The sequence below is a fragment of the Anolis sagrei genome, chromosome X, assembly GCF_037176765.1.
Source record: "Anolis sagrei isolate rAnoSag1 chromosome X, rAnoSag1.mat, whole genome shotgun sequence".
In the NCBI taxonomy this organism is placed as follows: Eukaryota; Metazoa; Chordata; class Lepidosauria; order Squamata; family Dactyloidae; genus Anolis; species Anolis sagrei.
The window spans coordinates 64198741-64216165 of record NC_090034.1 but is presented as its reverse complement, the minus strand read 5'-3'; the positions used below and the strand labels follow the sequence as shown (position 1 = coordinate 64216165).

The window sequence follows — 17425 nt, the reverse complement described above, 5'->3', positions numbered from 1 at the left end:
ATTTGAGAACACAGAAATGCTGGACCACACCAACAACCACCATGTCAGACTACACAGAGAAGCCATTGAAATCCACAAGCATGTGGACAATTTCAACAGAAAGGAAGAGACCATGAAAATGAACAAAATCTGGCTACCAGTATTAAAAAACTCTAAAATTATAACAGCTAAACAACAGAGAGGAAAAAACCAGGCACAGATTAACACCTCCCAGCAACAGATTTTCCCAGGCGCAGGCAGGCCTTCAAATGCTAATGAAGGTGATCAGCTGAACATTCACACCTAACTGCAGCAGGGAAGAGCTCCTTGCCCCACCCCAGCCATTCCACAGATATATATAAACCCATTGTCCTAATTCCAACAGACCTCTACCTCTGAGGATGCTTGCCATAGATGCAGGCGAAACGTCAGGAGAAATGCCTCTAGAACATGGCTCTATAGCCCGAAAAAACCCACAAGAACCTAGAATTTCCATTCTTTGCAGACTCCTGAGATCACCAAGAATGAATGGCATGGATCAAAAATGCTTGACTGGCGATTAACCAGGCAATTGAAGAAATAGTCAGACAACAGGGCTGCTGGTTGGGATATTAAACCCAGGAGAAAGGTTATATCTGGCCACAAAATCTTTTAAATGTAGACAGCCTGCCAAAAATTAACACCAAATATATTGGCCCGTTTCAGTTCAAAAGACTGATAAATGAAGTAATTGCTGGACTGGATTTTCCTAAGACTTATAGAAAGTTGCACCTAGCTTTCCACTTCAGTTTACTCACGCTAGCACCAGGGGATCATCTGTGGCAACCCCACCAAACCACCACTGACAATAGATGGACACCAGCATTTTGTGGCGCCTGATATTTTGTCTTGTAAAATGGAAGCATTTTTCCTTTCAGTGTCAATAGGTAAATACGAATAATATTAAGGTGCCTATGTTAATTGGGGCTTCTCATGCCAAATACCCAGATAAGCCTAAACTGTAACAAGTATTGATAATGTTTTTGTTTTGTTTTGGGGGGGGGGGGTTCTGATCATGGGGGAATGTAATGGCACGACTCCTTAGAAGATAATGTGATAAATGTCAATATGAACCATTACAAGGATTGTGTATAGGCTATATAGAAACATACAAGGTTTAGAGGAGATCATCTGACCAAAGCATTTGGCTAGAATTATCAAAGCATAAAGGAAGCAATGAAAGACTGTTTATATTCAGGATGGAAGAGCTTGAGGAGATGGAATATTTTATGATAGATAGGCATTAGACCAGGCATGGGCAAACTTCAGACCTCCAGGTGTTTTGGACTTCAACACCCACAATGCCTGGCCTCACGCCCTTTCCTCCCCCCGCCCCCTCAGCTGCTTAACCTTCCTCTTGAATAACTTAATAATAATTTCTTTTTCTGCTAAAGCGGAAAGGAAGGGGCCTGAGGCCAGGAATTAAAGTCCAAAACGCCTGGACGCCCGAAGTTTGCTGATGCCTGCATTAGACTAAAGGACTGAGATGTATGAGTGATGAAACGACAAACAGGTTGTGTTTTTTTACCTGAACGGGGATTTTGCATGTGGGACTTTTATAAAACTAGTACTGTTGACATTGCTCGGTTCTCACAATGAATGTCATATGTAGGTGGTTTTTAGTGTCTGTTAACAAATAAAGTGCTATTTGCAAGACAATGAGATTTTTCTTTGAAACCAATGGTTAGAGTACAATAAAACATGACATATGGGTATATGTATGCATATGTATTTAAAAACATCAGAGGCAATGCAATATTGAATGCAAAGATAATTAGTTTCATGGCTATTGAAGACTGAAGAGATCTTGGTTCCTTTTCCTGCGGGTTCCTGCTTATTCGTGCTGAAATCTAAGCTTTATTTCCTAATTAATTATCTACGTCCAGCTGCCTATGTCTGCTTTTTCAGCTTTTCTGCTGTAATAGCATTCAAGCAAAACAACTCTATGCTCACTGAAGTCAACTTTGTTCCACTTTGAATGAATAATGCAGGAAAATAGCAACAGGATACATGTGGCTTGAAATGGAGCAATCTGTGTGTTTGTGACCTGGTGATTGCTTGCCTAAAGGACTGCTTTTCTGTTAATAGATGGGTTAGAGGTTATTTATTGCCATTTTGCATAACTGCAATGAAATATTAAAGGAGTCAGAAGTGGAGAGGGCGACTAAAATGATCAAGGGTCTGGAGAACAAGCCCTATGAGGAGCAGCTTAAAGAGCTGGGCATGTTTAGCCTGAAGAAGAGAAGGCTGAGAGGAGATATTATAGCCATGTATAAATATGTGAGAGGAAGTCATAGGGAGGAGGGAGCAAGCTTGTTTTCTGCTTCCCTGGAGACTAGGACGTGAAACCATGGCTTCCACCTGAACATCAGGAAGAACTTCCTGACTGTGAGAGCCATTCAGCAGTGGAACTCTCTGCCCTGGAGTGTGGTGGAGGCTCTTTCTTTGGAGGCTTTTAAACAGAGGCTGGGTGGCTTTGAATGCAGTTTTCCTGTTTCTTGGCAGGGGGTTGGACTGGATGGCCCATGAGGTCTCTTCCAACTCTAGGATTCTATTATTTGTTTTAGGAAATAGAATTGTCTAGTATAGCAGTCTAAATTGTGCTGTAGGAAAATCCTGCCGATCAAGACAGACAACACTGGGCAGTTTGAGCCCAGGTCGGAGTTGAGCACTCACCGTTAGCCCCAGCTCACCTGTCCACCTAGCAAGTTGAAAGCAGAAATGCGAGTAGATAAAATAGGTGTCACCTTTAGCGGGGAGGTAATAAATGGGCCCTTAAGGACATCGATCAGAGGAAAGCTCCTTGGCATGGAAGATGGAGCAATAGCACACCCCCACCCCCACCCCATGCCCGGAGTCGAGCATAGCCTCCAAGATGCCAGAAATAAGATGGGGGAAACTGCCTTTTACCTCTGCTGTGTTGTCTGTTTTGTTATTGTATAATCGGCATTGAAAGTTTGCTGTATGTGTTCTGTAAAGCTTCTCTGAGTCCCCTTTGGGGTGAGAAGAGCGGGATATAAATACTGTAAATAAAAATGTTCAGGTGTAGTGCTGTGTTGGCCCAGCAGCAAAATACAACAAAAACCAAAGTCCACAAAACAGTGGCACTTTTAGTTTTTTATTTGGACAGCTAAACATTACATAGTATATCATGTTCGCCTTCGACACTAAATTGGCTTCTTTTCAATATTGGAGTGAAATGTCTACATTTTGTCTTGGGTGTTAATTCCGTTGTCAGTGAAACTGATCAGGAATACTGGAATGTGGGTGGCTGAAGCTCTGGTGAATATAAAAGGGAAGGAAATTTAGGAGAAAGGGAGGAAAAGCGTAGGATGGGGAAAGAATAACAGGAGACATAACAGAAAAACTCAGGCTTATGTGTGTATGACCAATGATTACTTATGCAGATTATTCTTGCAAAGGCTGGAAGAAGAAACGTCTGAACAGAGAAAATTAAATTATGGAAAGAGAAAGGAAGAGAGGGAGGGAGGGAGGGAGGGAGGGAGGGAGGGAGGGAGGAAAGCGAGGAGAGAAGAACCAAGATGAAGATTCGACTGATAGGTTTCTAACCTACACAAATTATTATTATTATTATTATTATTATTATTAATAATCTTTATTTCTATTCTGCTCTATCTCCCCGAGAGGACTCAGGGCAAATGACAGAACACATATATGGCAAACATTCAATGGTGTTATACAAGTAACAATCAGACAATACATAAAAAGAGATAAAGGCTTTCCCCATCTTTTCCATTTCCGACATCTGGAGGCTGTGCTTGACTCTGACCACAGAGGGGTGCTGTTGCTCCATCTTCCATGCTGAGGACTTTTGTCATCCTTAGGCATGTTCCTTAATGAATCGCTGGCATGTCCTTATGGGCACCTTTTATTACCTCCCTGCTTAAAGCAGTATGTATTTATCTACTCACATTTCTGTTTTCAGTCTGCTAGATGGGCAGGGAGCTGGAGCTGATGGCTGCTCACCCCAACCCAGGGTTGAACTGCCAACCATTAGATCAGCAGGATTTCCTGCAGCTTAGCGGTTTAACCCAGTGTGCTAAGCCTGGCCCCTAAGCTCAGTATTTCCACATCAACATTTATAGAATCAGCTATACATTTTTTTTAAAGAAAGAAATATAATAACGACAGTGATCCTATATGCTGACAAGTGTAAAGCTGCTTGGAAAGGCACATATATGTTGGCATATGTAGGACTCCATAGCCCAAAAGATAAATGAAATGAATGCTAATTCTCCAACATAAATACACGATGCTCTTAAGCATACGTAAGTATTAGAATCTCTGTGGAGTTATCTTTTCAGTCTCTGCAAGAATAAAGTGTAACCCATTCTGCCCTGCTGGATAGCTTCTATGGTGCTTTAAAAAAAACAACAACTAAAAACGTCCCATAAAATTCAATTCTTTATTGAACCTAATTTCTTTTACACACAAAAACATATTTTACTACAGAATTTTTTGAATATTCTGTTATTCTGAAAACTCCTTTAGATATTTGCAAGTATAAATATTCTGTTATAAACCCTTACAAAATGAACCAAAGGCTAACGCCGTGTGATGACGTTTTGAGGGGTGCTTGCCACTTTTTGTTTCACAATGATCAGGGGTTTTTCATTCTGAATATTGGAGATCCCAGGTTGTGTCTGTGCTGACCTAGGAGTTAATATAATCTAAATACAGACAGCCATCATCTATGACCAAAAAAGGATGTAGCTATAGTTCCATTCTAAACATGGCAAAAGGGTCATGACCAGAGTCTCCTTCACTAGTAGTGACCTGCACTGTTTGTCTTGTTTATGGAGCTTTGGGTCGTTTTGGATTTGGTTGCTGATAACATTGGACATGGATTTAAAAAGTAGTGAAATCCTACGAGTCCATTAATATATTAATTGTAAAAAGTCCAACTTGAGCCTTCTTGATGAGCAGAAAAATTGATGATGATATTTAGAGATCTATGCTTCCTTTCGTTTTTATACCAAAGGTAGGAATTTGTAACAGCAAGCACCTCTTCTCCTGTATGTGACACTTGTTCTATCTACTTACTGATAAATTATCCATAATTGTTTTATCTACTTATTGATAAATGCTCTAGCATAAATTATATATTGTGCTGATCTTAGGAAATAAATATTCCTTTCTCAGTCATATGAATCAAATTCGGTTTTTAAAAAACAATTAAGATATACCTGGAAAATGCAAAAGAATCTAGTGAACATTCACAGAACTCAGAATAAGATGTTATTCAAACATTCTAGATGTCTAGGTGAAATTTTACCTTAAACCAATTCTCCAGGCATTTAACATATACATATTCTGTGATGCAAGGAGTGTTCGATATAGCTTGGTGTACAACCTCTGGTGCTTTACCGTTACATTACTACTATTATACATTTGCCCCTCGCAAAACAAAGGCAGTTGGAACAGCCAAGGGTAACAGCCTTGAAGAGGAGCTGCCATAGTCAAAGTCTTCTGATAGGTGTATTTTAAGTTGCAAAGGAATCAAAGTATTCTGTGTTTTAGACAGTGATCCTGTTTTCTAATGCAGCAAGCTTTTTTGTCACAGCTTCCAGTGAGCAAGCATTAAGGAATAATACGGGATGACTTCAGAGTAGAGTGGTGAAAGATGAGAGCTAAGTCCATCTTGGGAGAATGTAAAAGAAACATTGACACACATACACACACACACACACCTTAGTATTGCTTCTGGCTTTTTGGAATGTCTGGGCAGGAAAATGGTCTTGGTAGGGAGAGCCAAGGTGGTCAGTGGTTCCTTTATGGCAGGTTCTCCCTGGCCAGACTCATTGTCACTTTCCTGCCCTCCTTCAGTGGACCACAGCTGGCCTTTTGTTTCCACCTCTTTCTTCACTCCACCTTCTTTGAGGGAATAAGCAAGCCAGTTGTAGGCAACTGACTGCAGTCTATGAAGCCTTCTCCAAATCTCTCTCAGCACCATCACTGCCAAATCTCCGCACCAGTCCAGCAAGTGGTTGGACGTAGATGGAGGCCCAGATCACTGCCATAAGTAAGCAGGCAAGGAAATTGGCACCGTACCTTTCAGTAGAAGCATTGGCAACGGTAATCCATGCAACAGTCACCACTAGGTTGGACTATTGCAATGCCTTATATGCCGGCCTTCCGAAGTCAACAACCCAGAGGATTCGGATGGTCCAAAATGTGGTGGCTAGGCTGCTAGCGGGATCATCTATAAGACCCCATATTACACCGATTCTGCATTGGCTACCAATAGAACATCGGATCTCTTACAAGACACTGATCCTGACTTTTTAGAGCTCAAAATGGCCAAGGACCGTTATATCTTAGGGACCGCCTCATTCCTTTTTTCCATCAGCGGTTACCTCGATCCGCCCAGGAAAACCTCCTATACATACCAGGCCCTAGGGAGGTATACCTGGAAGCTACAAGGCATAGAGCTTTTTTGACCTATGCTCCAATTCTGTGGAACTCATTGCCTCCATACATTAGAGCAAAGTTGGAGTTGCGACCTTTTGTAAAGGTGCTCAGGACTTGGCTGTTTGGTTATGCATTTAAATAAAGTGATCAGATCTAATTTGCCAAATAGTCACTGTTGAATGTTTTAATATGGAATGTTTTTATATTGTGTAAATGCTATTTAAATTGTAAGTCGCTCGGAGCACCTTGGTGGAGAGCGACTAATTAAGAAATAAAGTGAAGTGAAGTGAAGTGTGTATATAAGGCCAGATGCTGCCAGTTGGATTCTGCTGATAGACGAAGTGGAAGTGTGTTTTTATTGAGAAAGGACTCTGCTGCATTTTGCTTGCTTCTGAGACAGGTCGTGATTTGGAAACTATAAATCATTTCATGAACCCATCCCATGACACTCTCACTCCCCTTTGCACTTAACCAGCCTTCCTACCTTGTCAGCCTGCCACTTCGAAAGTGGGGCTGCATCTGGTTGTCCCCCTCCGTTCATCTTTTACCTACCTACTTTTATGCCACTTGCCAGAAGTTAGAAAAGCAGAGCTGGGGAAGGCAGGCAAAATACAAGAAAAGAGGCTCCTCCCCAGGCATGGTTGAGGACTTCATCGGAAGCGTTGTGTGAAGCAACAGCAGCAGTGACAATAGATATTTGATGCCGACCCTTGTATCTCCCCACAGAATCGAAGGGAAAGGAGAGGAGGCTAAGGAACGCCCCAAATCCCTCTCATTACCACCACTGTTTCTTTGCCCATTGCTTCTGCCAAATTCCTCAACATCACCTAGATAAAGTAGCTCCTTTCTCGTCTTTTACAAAATACCCCTGGTTCCTCTTTGTCTCACACGCCTTCTTCTTTCCACATTATCTGAAGAGACAAGCAGGACAGCAGCAGACAATGGGGGGGGGGGTACAAAATACCACCCAAATCTCCCTTATCACTTCCATTCATCAGGAATAGTATCTTTGCATTATCAACAGCGGAGCCCCCGGTGGCGCAGTGGGTTAAACCCTTGTGCCGGCTGAACTGCTGACTTGAAGACCTGAAGGTCGGTGGTTCGAATCTACGAGACAAGGTGAGCTCCCAGCTTCTCATGCGGGGACATGAGAGAAGCCTCCCAGAGGATGGTAACACATCCGGGTGTCCCCTGGGCAACATCCTTACAGTTGGCCAATTCTCTCACACCAGAAGTGACTTGCACTTTCTCAAGTTGCTCCTGACATGAAAAAAAATATCAAAGGCTTTCATGGCCAGAATCACTGCATAGCTGTGAGTTTTTTGAGCTATATGGCCATGTTCCAGCAATATTCTCTCCTGATGTTTTGCCTGCGTCTGTGGCTAATAGCATCTTCAAAGGTTCTGTTGAAAGTGAGACAAGTGAAGTATATATATTCCTGTGGAATAATGTCCAGGGTGGGATAAAGAACCCTTGTTTGTTTAAAGCAAGTGTGAATGTTGCAATTAGCAAGCTTGAATTAGCATTGGAGTAGCCATGAAGCTGCAAAGTCAATCAGTGAGGGTATCTGCATCTTCACACTTGCTTCAAACAGAAAAGGGTTCTTTCTACCAACCTGGACATTATTCCACAGGAATATAATCAGGAGACGCTTACTTCTTGGGAGGAGAGCAATGTCCAGTCTCGATAAAATAGTAAAGAGCAGAGACATCACACTAGCAACAAAGATCCGCATAGTCAAAGCCATGGTATTCCCTGTAGTAACCTACGGATGTGAGAGCTGGACCTTAGGGAAGGCTGAGCGAAGGAAGATCGATGCTTTTGAGCTGTGGTGTTGGAGGAAAGTTCTGAGAGTGCCTTGGACTGCGAGAAGATCCAACCAGTCCATCCTCCAGGAAATAAAGCCCGGCTGCTCACTGGAGGGAAGGATACTAGAGACAAAGTTGAAGTACTTTGGCCACATCGTGAGGAGACAGGAAAGCCTAGAGAAGACAATGATGCTGGGGAAAGTGGAAGGCAAAAGGAAGAGGGGCCGACCAAGGGCAAGATGGATGGATGGCATCCTTGAAGCGACTGGACTGACCTTGAAGGAGCTGGGGGTGGTGACGGCCGACAGGGAGCTCTGGCGTGGACTGGGCCATGAGGTCACGAAGAGTCGGAGACGACTGAACGAATGAACAACAACATATACACTCCACTTGCCTCATTTACAACAGACCACTGAAGATGCCATTAGCAACAGATGCAGGTGAAACATTAGGAGAGAATGCTGCTAAAACATGGCCATATAGACCGGAAAACTCACAGCCACCCAATGGTATGTTTCCATTTGATTTCCAAGCATACTGGACAAATCACTCATCCTGTCAAGTTTTTCCTTCTCCCCTGCCGCTTACGTAAACATTCTCTCTCACACATCATTTCAAACACTTCCCAAAGGATATATTTCCGTGTCAATGCCTTTATGAGGTTATCTACCTTCGTCTGGAACTTCACAATGGCTTCACATTCACATGGATCTTCTTCTGTGGAGGGAAACACAAGGCACCAGTCACTGGGGAGTTTTTCCTATGTTGGATGGTAATGGAATCTCTTGCCTCAAGCCAAAGTCATAGGGACATCTCTGACATGTTTTTAGATAATAAACACAAGGTAACATAATGTGCATATGTCACACCTGATGCTGGCTGATTCCATCCTGCTCAGCTTTTATTCAGATTTTTATTCAGCTCATTGGTATTTTTGTTAATTGCTGCATTCAATTGTGTTTTGTCTTTCTTAATATATTCATTTTTTGTACAAATAGTTAAAATGACTAAATTAGAATGTTTTGCACATATTTTTCTCAAAAGTATGGAGTTTAAAAGAATTATACATCTGTGTGTTTTTTTGTAATGTTTTTGTATTATTTTGCATAGAAATACATGTATAGATGTTTAGCCTTTTTATATATACACTTGATTTTTAAAAACAGCCAGTTTTAAATCTGCACTTCTTCAGTGGAATGGAAACCACCCAAAGATAAATTACATCTCCCCGTGAACCTTTCTTGTATGCATCCTGAAATCTGGAAGACTGAGGAGTCTTTCACCATCATACAATTGAGAAATATCCCCTGCAGTCTAGCCTCTCTCACCAATGTATGATATGAATTTGCAAGAATACTAAATATGGTGCAATAGAGGCAACTATTTGTCAGAGCAGTAGATTACAGGCTTAAACACTCCGAGCTATACATATTACTCACCAACACAGATTTTATTTTGTAGTTTCTTCCCAATTTGGTTCATGGTTTTGAAATCAGCAGTGTAGAAATAATGCTCTGCCACTGGTTCAGAGGCAATTTCTTTAAGCTCATCTTCAACCGCATTGCCTACTCCAACAGCAAACATTTTGTAACCTGAAAACAAACAAAAATTGCTAATCTAACTGTTATCATTTCTGCCCCTTCACACTAAGATATGATTGGGGAAAAGGCTGTGCACAGCACTCCTGTTAACTGTTCCAGTCATTTGATCTTATATTACTGATCTTATATTACTTATATTATATTACTTACTAGCTTGGGACCCTGCGCTTCCCAGGTTATTTGAGATAGGCATTGTTTGTCTGTTCTGTAGTTTTAGTCTAGATCCAATGTCTGGTGGTTCAGTGGGTGCGGGTGAACTACAACTCTCATATGCAAGTCCCATCGTCTATTGTCCATCCTCCTCCACACTGTACCGGGATGGTGGGTGGGTCATGGGGGCTTTGTGTGTCAAGTTTCTTCGGTCATTGATGTGGGTCGCAGTGGTCTCAGGAAGTGATTGAAGGTACTGCAAGTCCCATCATCCATGGTCCACCCTACTCCAAACTGCAGCAGGATGTAGAGTGGGTCATGGGGGCTCTGTGTGCCAAGTTTGGTCTTGATCGGTCATTGGATGAGGGTCGCAGTGGTTTCAGTGAGTGAAGGTACTACAAATCCCATCATCCATGGTCCATCCCCCTTAGAACTGCATCAGGATGTAGAGTGGGTCATGGGGGCTTTGTGTGCCAAGTTTGGTCTTTATTGGTCATAGGATGATAATCAAAGTGGTTTCAGTAAGTGTGTGAAGGTACTGGAATTCCCATCATCCATGGTCCATCCCCCTTACAACTGCATCAGGATGTAGAGTGGGTACTCTGTGTGTCAAGTTTGGGCCTGGTCTGTGATTTGTAGGGGTTGCAGTGTTCTGTGGGAAGGGAATCTCAGCCACTTCAGAATTTTAGAATCTTCAGGCTGGCCTATCAGAGACTATATGCAAATACTACCACAGTGGCAGCCAATCAGAAAGCTGCCACATACACTTCCGCCCTATGTCCGCCACACTTCCGCCCTCCGCCACATACAAACACTGATTTTTATTATATACATATAGATAGATAGATAGATAGATAGATAGATAGATATTCTAGTCATCTGATCTTATATTATATTCCATTCTGCTTTCTACCCGACATCCTCGCCCACAGCTATTTATCGTTCTATGACCAATGTATATGTTCACTTCTCATGTTCCCTCCATATATTAATACTTCTGCAAACATACAGTCTCCTAAACTAATCATGTGTTCCTCTTATGCATGACCGGTTGGTTGGGTGAGGAGTTTACTGCCAGTACCTCTATCTACTTTGAGCATCAGTTCCTGGAATGAGACAAACAAGTGTGTTTGCATGGGTGTTTGGTGTTGGAGATTCCTGTTCCATTCTTGACTTCAGTGGTTCTCAACCTGTGGGTCCCCAGGTCTTTTGGCCTACAATTCCCAGAAATCCCAGCCAGTTTACCAGCTTTTAGGATTTCTGAGAGTTGAACATCTGGTGACCCACAGGTTGAGAACCATTGCTCTACTTAGTTGTGATACAAATTGATGGCAAGGGAGTTCATGCAGTCACCTGCAGCAGCTGTGGAATGTATGTGTTCTTGCCCAAGGATGTGGGTAGATATACTTGAGAAGCAAAAGCAAAATGTGATTCAAATAGAATCAGCCCCCTGAATTCAGTGATTTTTGTGTTCAAGAACAAAGACAATTACGGTTGCAGAGCGGCTTAAAGAGCTGGGCATGTTTAGCCTGAAGAAGAAAAGGCTGAGAGGAGATATGATAGCCATGTATAAATATGTGAGAGGAAGTCACAGGGAGGAGGGAGCAAGCTTGTTTTCTGCTTCCCTGGAGACTAGGACGCGGAACAATGGCTTCAAACTACAAGAAAGGAGATTCCATCTGAACATTAGAAAGAACTTCCTGACTGTGAGAGCCGTTCAGCAGTGGACCTCTCTGCCCTGGAGTGTGGTGGAGGCTCCTTCTTTGGAAGCTTTTAAACAGAGGCTGGATGGCGATCTGTCAGGGGTGATTTGAATGCAATATTCCTGCTTCTAGGCAGGGGGTTGGACTGGATGGCCCATGAGGTCTCTTCCAACTCTTTGATTCTATGATTCTATGGTACTGTAATAATCAATGTTGAGAAATAGATGTCAACAAAAATGAAGAAAAGGGGATCTCTTCCACAAGATCCAAGAAATCAAAGGGAAATTTAAACCAAGAGTGGGGAATGCTATGTGACCATCAGGGGAATGCAGTGCATGGCATGGACAAATAAAAAGACAATGAAAATGTTACAATAAAACCTACATAATAAGCTGAAATGATAACAGATCAGTTCATGGAAGAACCATATGAGGACATATCTCCAGTTTTAGAAAGTCTCAAAACACTTGGGAGAAATAAATGACTAGGAACAGATGGCTCATCAACAGAGCTGATTACAGAAACAGAATCTACTCTAGTTCTAACTAAAATTTCTCAACAAAATGAAAACAAAGCAATGGCCCATATGTTGGAAACAATGAATATGCATACCATCTCCAAGAAAGGGGGCTCCACGATTATGAAGGAACTAGCCTAGAAACGGAGGTATAATGTGGTATCATTGAACACTAGCAGGGCTGATGAGGACAGGGTAACTTGGAGGTCTCTCATTCATAAAATAACCAGAAATAAACATCAACTTGATGGCAGTGAATAACAAATGAGAATGAAACAGGTTATGTTGGAATTGGGCTAATGCAATATAATAACACTGAGTTCTGAAAATTTACCTAGTTCCTTGGCTTTCTTGGCAGAATCATTGATGTAATCTTGGGATCGTCCATCAGTAAATACAATTGCTACCTTTGGGACTCCTGGCCTTGCTCCACTGGAGATTGCAAAGGAACTGTCCACTAGGTATTGCAAAGCCTGGCCGGTCATGGTGCCTTTCTCCATGTAGGACATCCTTCTCACTGCTGCTTTGATGTCTTTCTTGTTCTTATATTGCCCAAGTGGGAATTCTTGCCTAACTGAACTAGAATATTGGACCAGGCCCACATGTGCATTTTTGTCTGACACATCCAGAGAATCCACAATTTGGTTGATAAATTTCTTCACCAGCTCAAAGTTTTCAGGTCTCACACTCTTTGATCCATCTATCAGGAACACAAGATCAGTGGCACCCCCTCCACTGCAAGCTGAACAAGAGCAAGACAAACAAAAATCAATACAAATTGAGACAATTATCTCTTTACAAAAATAGGAATAATTTTGGAAAGACTATCATTAGCACACATAAACTTTGATCTGGATTTAGCCCTACATAGAGGTCACTAATGGTGTTACCACAGGTCAAGGTCACCAACAAATCCCAGTCCAATGAAATCAATTTGTATGTCTATTGCACTTCTACATCATCAGAGTTTTCTCAGTAGCATAACATCTATTAAAACACGAAAATGCAGAAAATAAGGGGAGTCTAATGACAGAATGTAATGAAACTCAGAGAAAAGCAACAGCGAAGACTAAAATACTACTTCATATAAAACCAAAGTAAAATTAAGAGTGACTGAATAGCAAACATTTCAACAGATGCTTTCATTAGAGAGTGCAAAAATGGTCTGTGCCCAATTTTGTCATATTGTTCATAATCTATCGTCCCTCTTTCCTTGTAGATTTCTTCCTCATCATAAGAAAAAGGCCCCAATATATTCGTGTTTTATTCACATGATAATTTATAATTTGTTTTGTTGCCTTGAATCTTCAACAACCAAGACATATCGTATTTCATCACACAATAGTCGCCACTACAGAATAGCTGCATCCTTATTTTTGGGGTCCCAGTTTGGGCATTTATGTTTTCCTCACATAATAGTCACACACCCTGTCCATCCATCACCCCCTTGGGGGTGGTGCAACCAGGCCTGTAGCCAGAGGGAGGTTTGAGGGTTTAACCCCCCCCCCTTCAAATGTTTCAGGTTAAAAGAAAAACCTGGTTTACTCATGAATTGGTTAACCAGTTAAAGTTCATAAGTAAACCAGTTTTTTTTAACTTGACACATTGGGGGGGGGGGGGGGGAAGAACCCTTAACACACACACCCCTTTGGCTACGGGCCTGGGTGCGACTATTATGCAATGAAATACAGGCTTAACAAAAAGGCTGAATTTGGATCAAACTGTGAGATTCGTGATTGTTTGAATATCACTACAAAGTAAAGCTTGGTAAAGCTACTTTTCCAGTTGCTGTACAGGCTGTAGAATTATGGGAACTGCCTAGAAATAACCTTTTCAAGCTCAGCTGTCATAGATTTATTAAAAATCATATTAACTATGGGTGTATTTGGAACTCTAAGAACTGGTTGATCTTAGAAAAAATTGTACACTTAGTTTCATAAGTAATCCTAAAAAGAATGCTTGTATCTATTCTAAATGCCTTTCTCAGAGCTAAAAAGAAAAGTATACCAATCTTACATGAGTCAAACTAGGGGAATTACTTCAAAGATAGGAGCCCCCGGTGGCACAATGAATTAAACTCTTGTGCCAGCCGGACTGCTGACCAAAAGATTGGTGGTTCAAGTTTGGTGAGCAGGATGAACTCCTGTCTGTCAGCTCCAGCTTCCTATATTAGTACATGAAAGCAGCCTCCCACAAGATGGTAACACATCCGGGTGTCTACTGGGCAATGTCCTTTTAGATGGCCAATTCTCTCACAACAGAAGCGACTTGCAGTTTCTCAAGTCGCTCCTGACACACACAAAAAACCCTTCAAAGATAATTAGGTGGTGTGTGGGGACATTCATATTGTGATAAATGCAAAGGGTAGAGTGATCCTAACCCAAAGTAATCCTTGTCTAGACGGGACACCTATGCCTAATATTTTCATTGGCAAGATGGTGTCCATTGGCACACCTGAGCTTTCCTTCCAACATTAGTTGCCGATGTATGGCGGAACCTGGACTGAGGCCACAATGGAACATAGAATCAAAGTGTCTTCTTATAGTAATGATGTCAAGTTCCAGCCTAAACCATATCCCATGCACATACCCTACCTGCATGCTCTTTTGGAGAGACTGAAACAGTTGATCATGTGATGCAAGGGTCACTGGCTCTTGTTATCACTTAATAAGACAATCAGATACATAACATATCACTGGCAGAAAGCTCCTCCTACGCAAACTATGAAAACTCCTTAAATCACTTGCTGAAAATGATAAACAATATGATTTGGAGCAAGCATTCATCATGTGCTAGAAATGATTTACCATTGCAGGTTTTCCCATCACTGTTGAGTGTGAACCCCTCTCTGCAAGCACAGGTATATGAAGCCCCTGCACTGACACAGATTTGTGCACAGTCGTGATCTCCAGTGGCACACAGGTCTGATACAGCTGAAAAAAACAACAAATAATATATCTCCGGATTTCAGATCCCAGGTTTTCATACTGTACAAACAGAATGCCATTACAACTTTCTTTTTCAGGTCTCAAAAAGGATACAGCAGCATTCCCCTGAATGGTACTCTCCCTTTGGTTTGGATTCACTAATCACCTTTTTTTAAAGTCCACATTCTACAATGACAAGAATTTTTAAAGTCCAAATTCTACAATGGCAAGAATTTTCTCTCAGATTTAGCTCTTTGTTAAAATATCTCAATTATTAATGATTGTTAAGGAAGTGGTCTGCAAACACTTAGAAGCAAATGCGTTCATCGCTAATAGTCAACACGGATTTATCAAAAACAAGTCATGCCAGACTAATCTGATCTCTTTTTTCGTTAGAGTTACAAGCTGGGTAGATGTGGGGAATGCAGTGGATGTAGCGTACCTGGATTTCAGTAAGGCCTTCGACAAGGTCCCCCATGACCTTCTGGCAAACAAACTAGTCCAATGTGGGCTAGGAAAACTACGGTGAGGTGGATCAGTAATTGGTTAAATGGACGAACCCAGAGGGTGCTCCCCAATGCTTCCTCTTCATCCTGGAAAGAGGTGACGAGCGGAGTGCTGCAGGGTTCCATCCTGGGCCCGGTCCTGTTCAACATCTTTATTAATGACTTAGATGAAGGGCTAGAAGGCAGGATCATCAAGTTTGCAGATGACACCAAATTGGGAGGGATAGCCAATACTCCAGAGGACAGGAACAGGATTCAAAACGATCTTGACAGATTAGAGAGATGGGCCAAAACTAACAAAATGAAGTTCAACGGGGACAAATGCAAGATACTCCACTTTGGAAGGAAAAACGAAATGCAAAGATATAGAATGGGGGACGATGCCTGGCTTGAGTGAAAAAGATCTTGGAGTCCTCGTGGACAACAAGTTAAACATGAGCCAACAATGTCATGTGGCAGCAAAAAAAGCCAATGGGATTTTGGCCTGCATCAATAGGAGCATAGTGTCTAGATCTAGGGAAGTAATGCTACCCCTCTATTCCGCTTTGGTTAGACCACACCTGGAATATTGTGTCCAATTCTGGGCACCATAATTCAAGAGAGATACTGACAAGCTGGAATGTGTCCAGAGGAGGGCAACTAAAATGATCAAGGGTCTGGAGAACAAGTCCTATGAGGAGCGGCTTAAGGAGCTGGGCATGTTTAGCCTGAAGAAGAGAAGGCTGAGAGGAGATATGATAGCCGTGTATAAATTTGTGAGAGGAAGCCACAGGGAGGAGGGAGCAAGCTTGTTTTCTGCTTCCTTGGAGACTAGGACGCAGAACAATGGCTTCAAACTACAAGAGAGAAGATTCCATCTGAACATGAGGAAGAACGTCCTGACTGTGAGGCTCCTTCTTTGGAAGCTTTTAAACAGAGGCTGGATGGCCATCTGTCAGGGGTGATTCGAATGCAATATTCCTGCTTCTTGGCAGGGGGTTGGACTGGATGGCCTATCAGGTCTCTTCCAACTCTTTGATTCTATGATTCTATGATTGAATTTTTGTTCTTCTTCATAATTCCCTTCTTAAACAATCAGTCCTGTTTATGTATGGCCCAAAATATTTGGAGGCTCTAGTCCAGAGCTTTCCAAACTATGTCGTGACATGTTAGTGTGTCGGCTGCAGTGTGTGGGTGTGTCACACAATCATAATGACAAACCTCTGAATCCAGGTGAAAGAAGCCATAAACTATATGTAATTAAAAATCCAAATGTAAGATTCTCATGAGATATGCTGTATCTCCATATAGTTTGTCCTTACAATTTTGATAGGTGTCTGTATATCTTTTAAGGCTTGAATTACTGTGTCGCAAAATTATTCATGTCTGAATAGTGAAAATTTTGGAAAGCTCTGATCTAGGCACTGTGCCTAAAGTGCCAAATGAGCAAGGCAGCCCGGAGAAGGATTGTTTCTGCACTGTTTCTTCATTATTTCTCCTATTTACACTTTGTGTTGTCCCTCACATTATGTCACAAGAAATTCAATGTGCAGATTTGACAAATATGAATTTAATAAGATGTGTAGGAATGAATGGAAGAATGGAAGGATGTGTGTGGTTGGAGTTAATAATTTCGGAAACACCAGTATAATATTAAGGCCTGCAATGACTAACTACCTGCTTGCTGGAAACAGTTCAATTTGTTTCATAAAGATCAAGTAGACAGAACATATTGTAAAGAACAAAAATAACTTTCTGGCCTTGCATCGTACATTTTAGTGCAA

The 17425-nt window shown here is 41.8% G+C and overlaps 1 protein-coding gene across 1 annotated transcript in view; it reads right to left on the bottom strand.

Annotated features, from left to right (window-relative positions):
• Positions 1 to 4430: 4430 nt before the first annotated feature.
• MATN1 (matrilin 1) overlaps positions 4431 to 17425 on the bottom strand; it is a 32407-nt gene continuing 19412 nt past the window's right edge. Inside the window, 5 exon segments of the mRNA XM_060784685.2 lie at positions 4431 to 5608; positions 8895 to 8975; positions 9698 to 9850; positions 12564 to 12971; positions 15037 to 15162. Of these exon segments, the coding sequence (XP_060640668.2) occupies positions 5556 to 5608; positions 8895 to 8975; positions 9698 to 9850; positions 12564 to 12971; positions 15037 to 15162 (821 nt within the window). The 3' untranslated portion in view covers positions 4431 to 5555.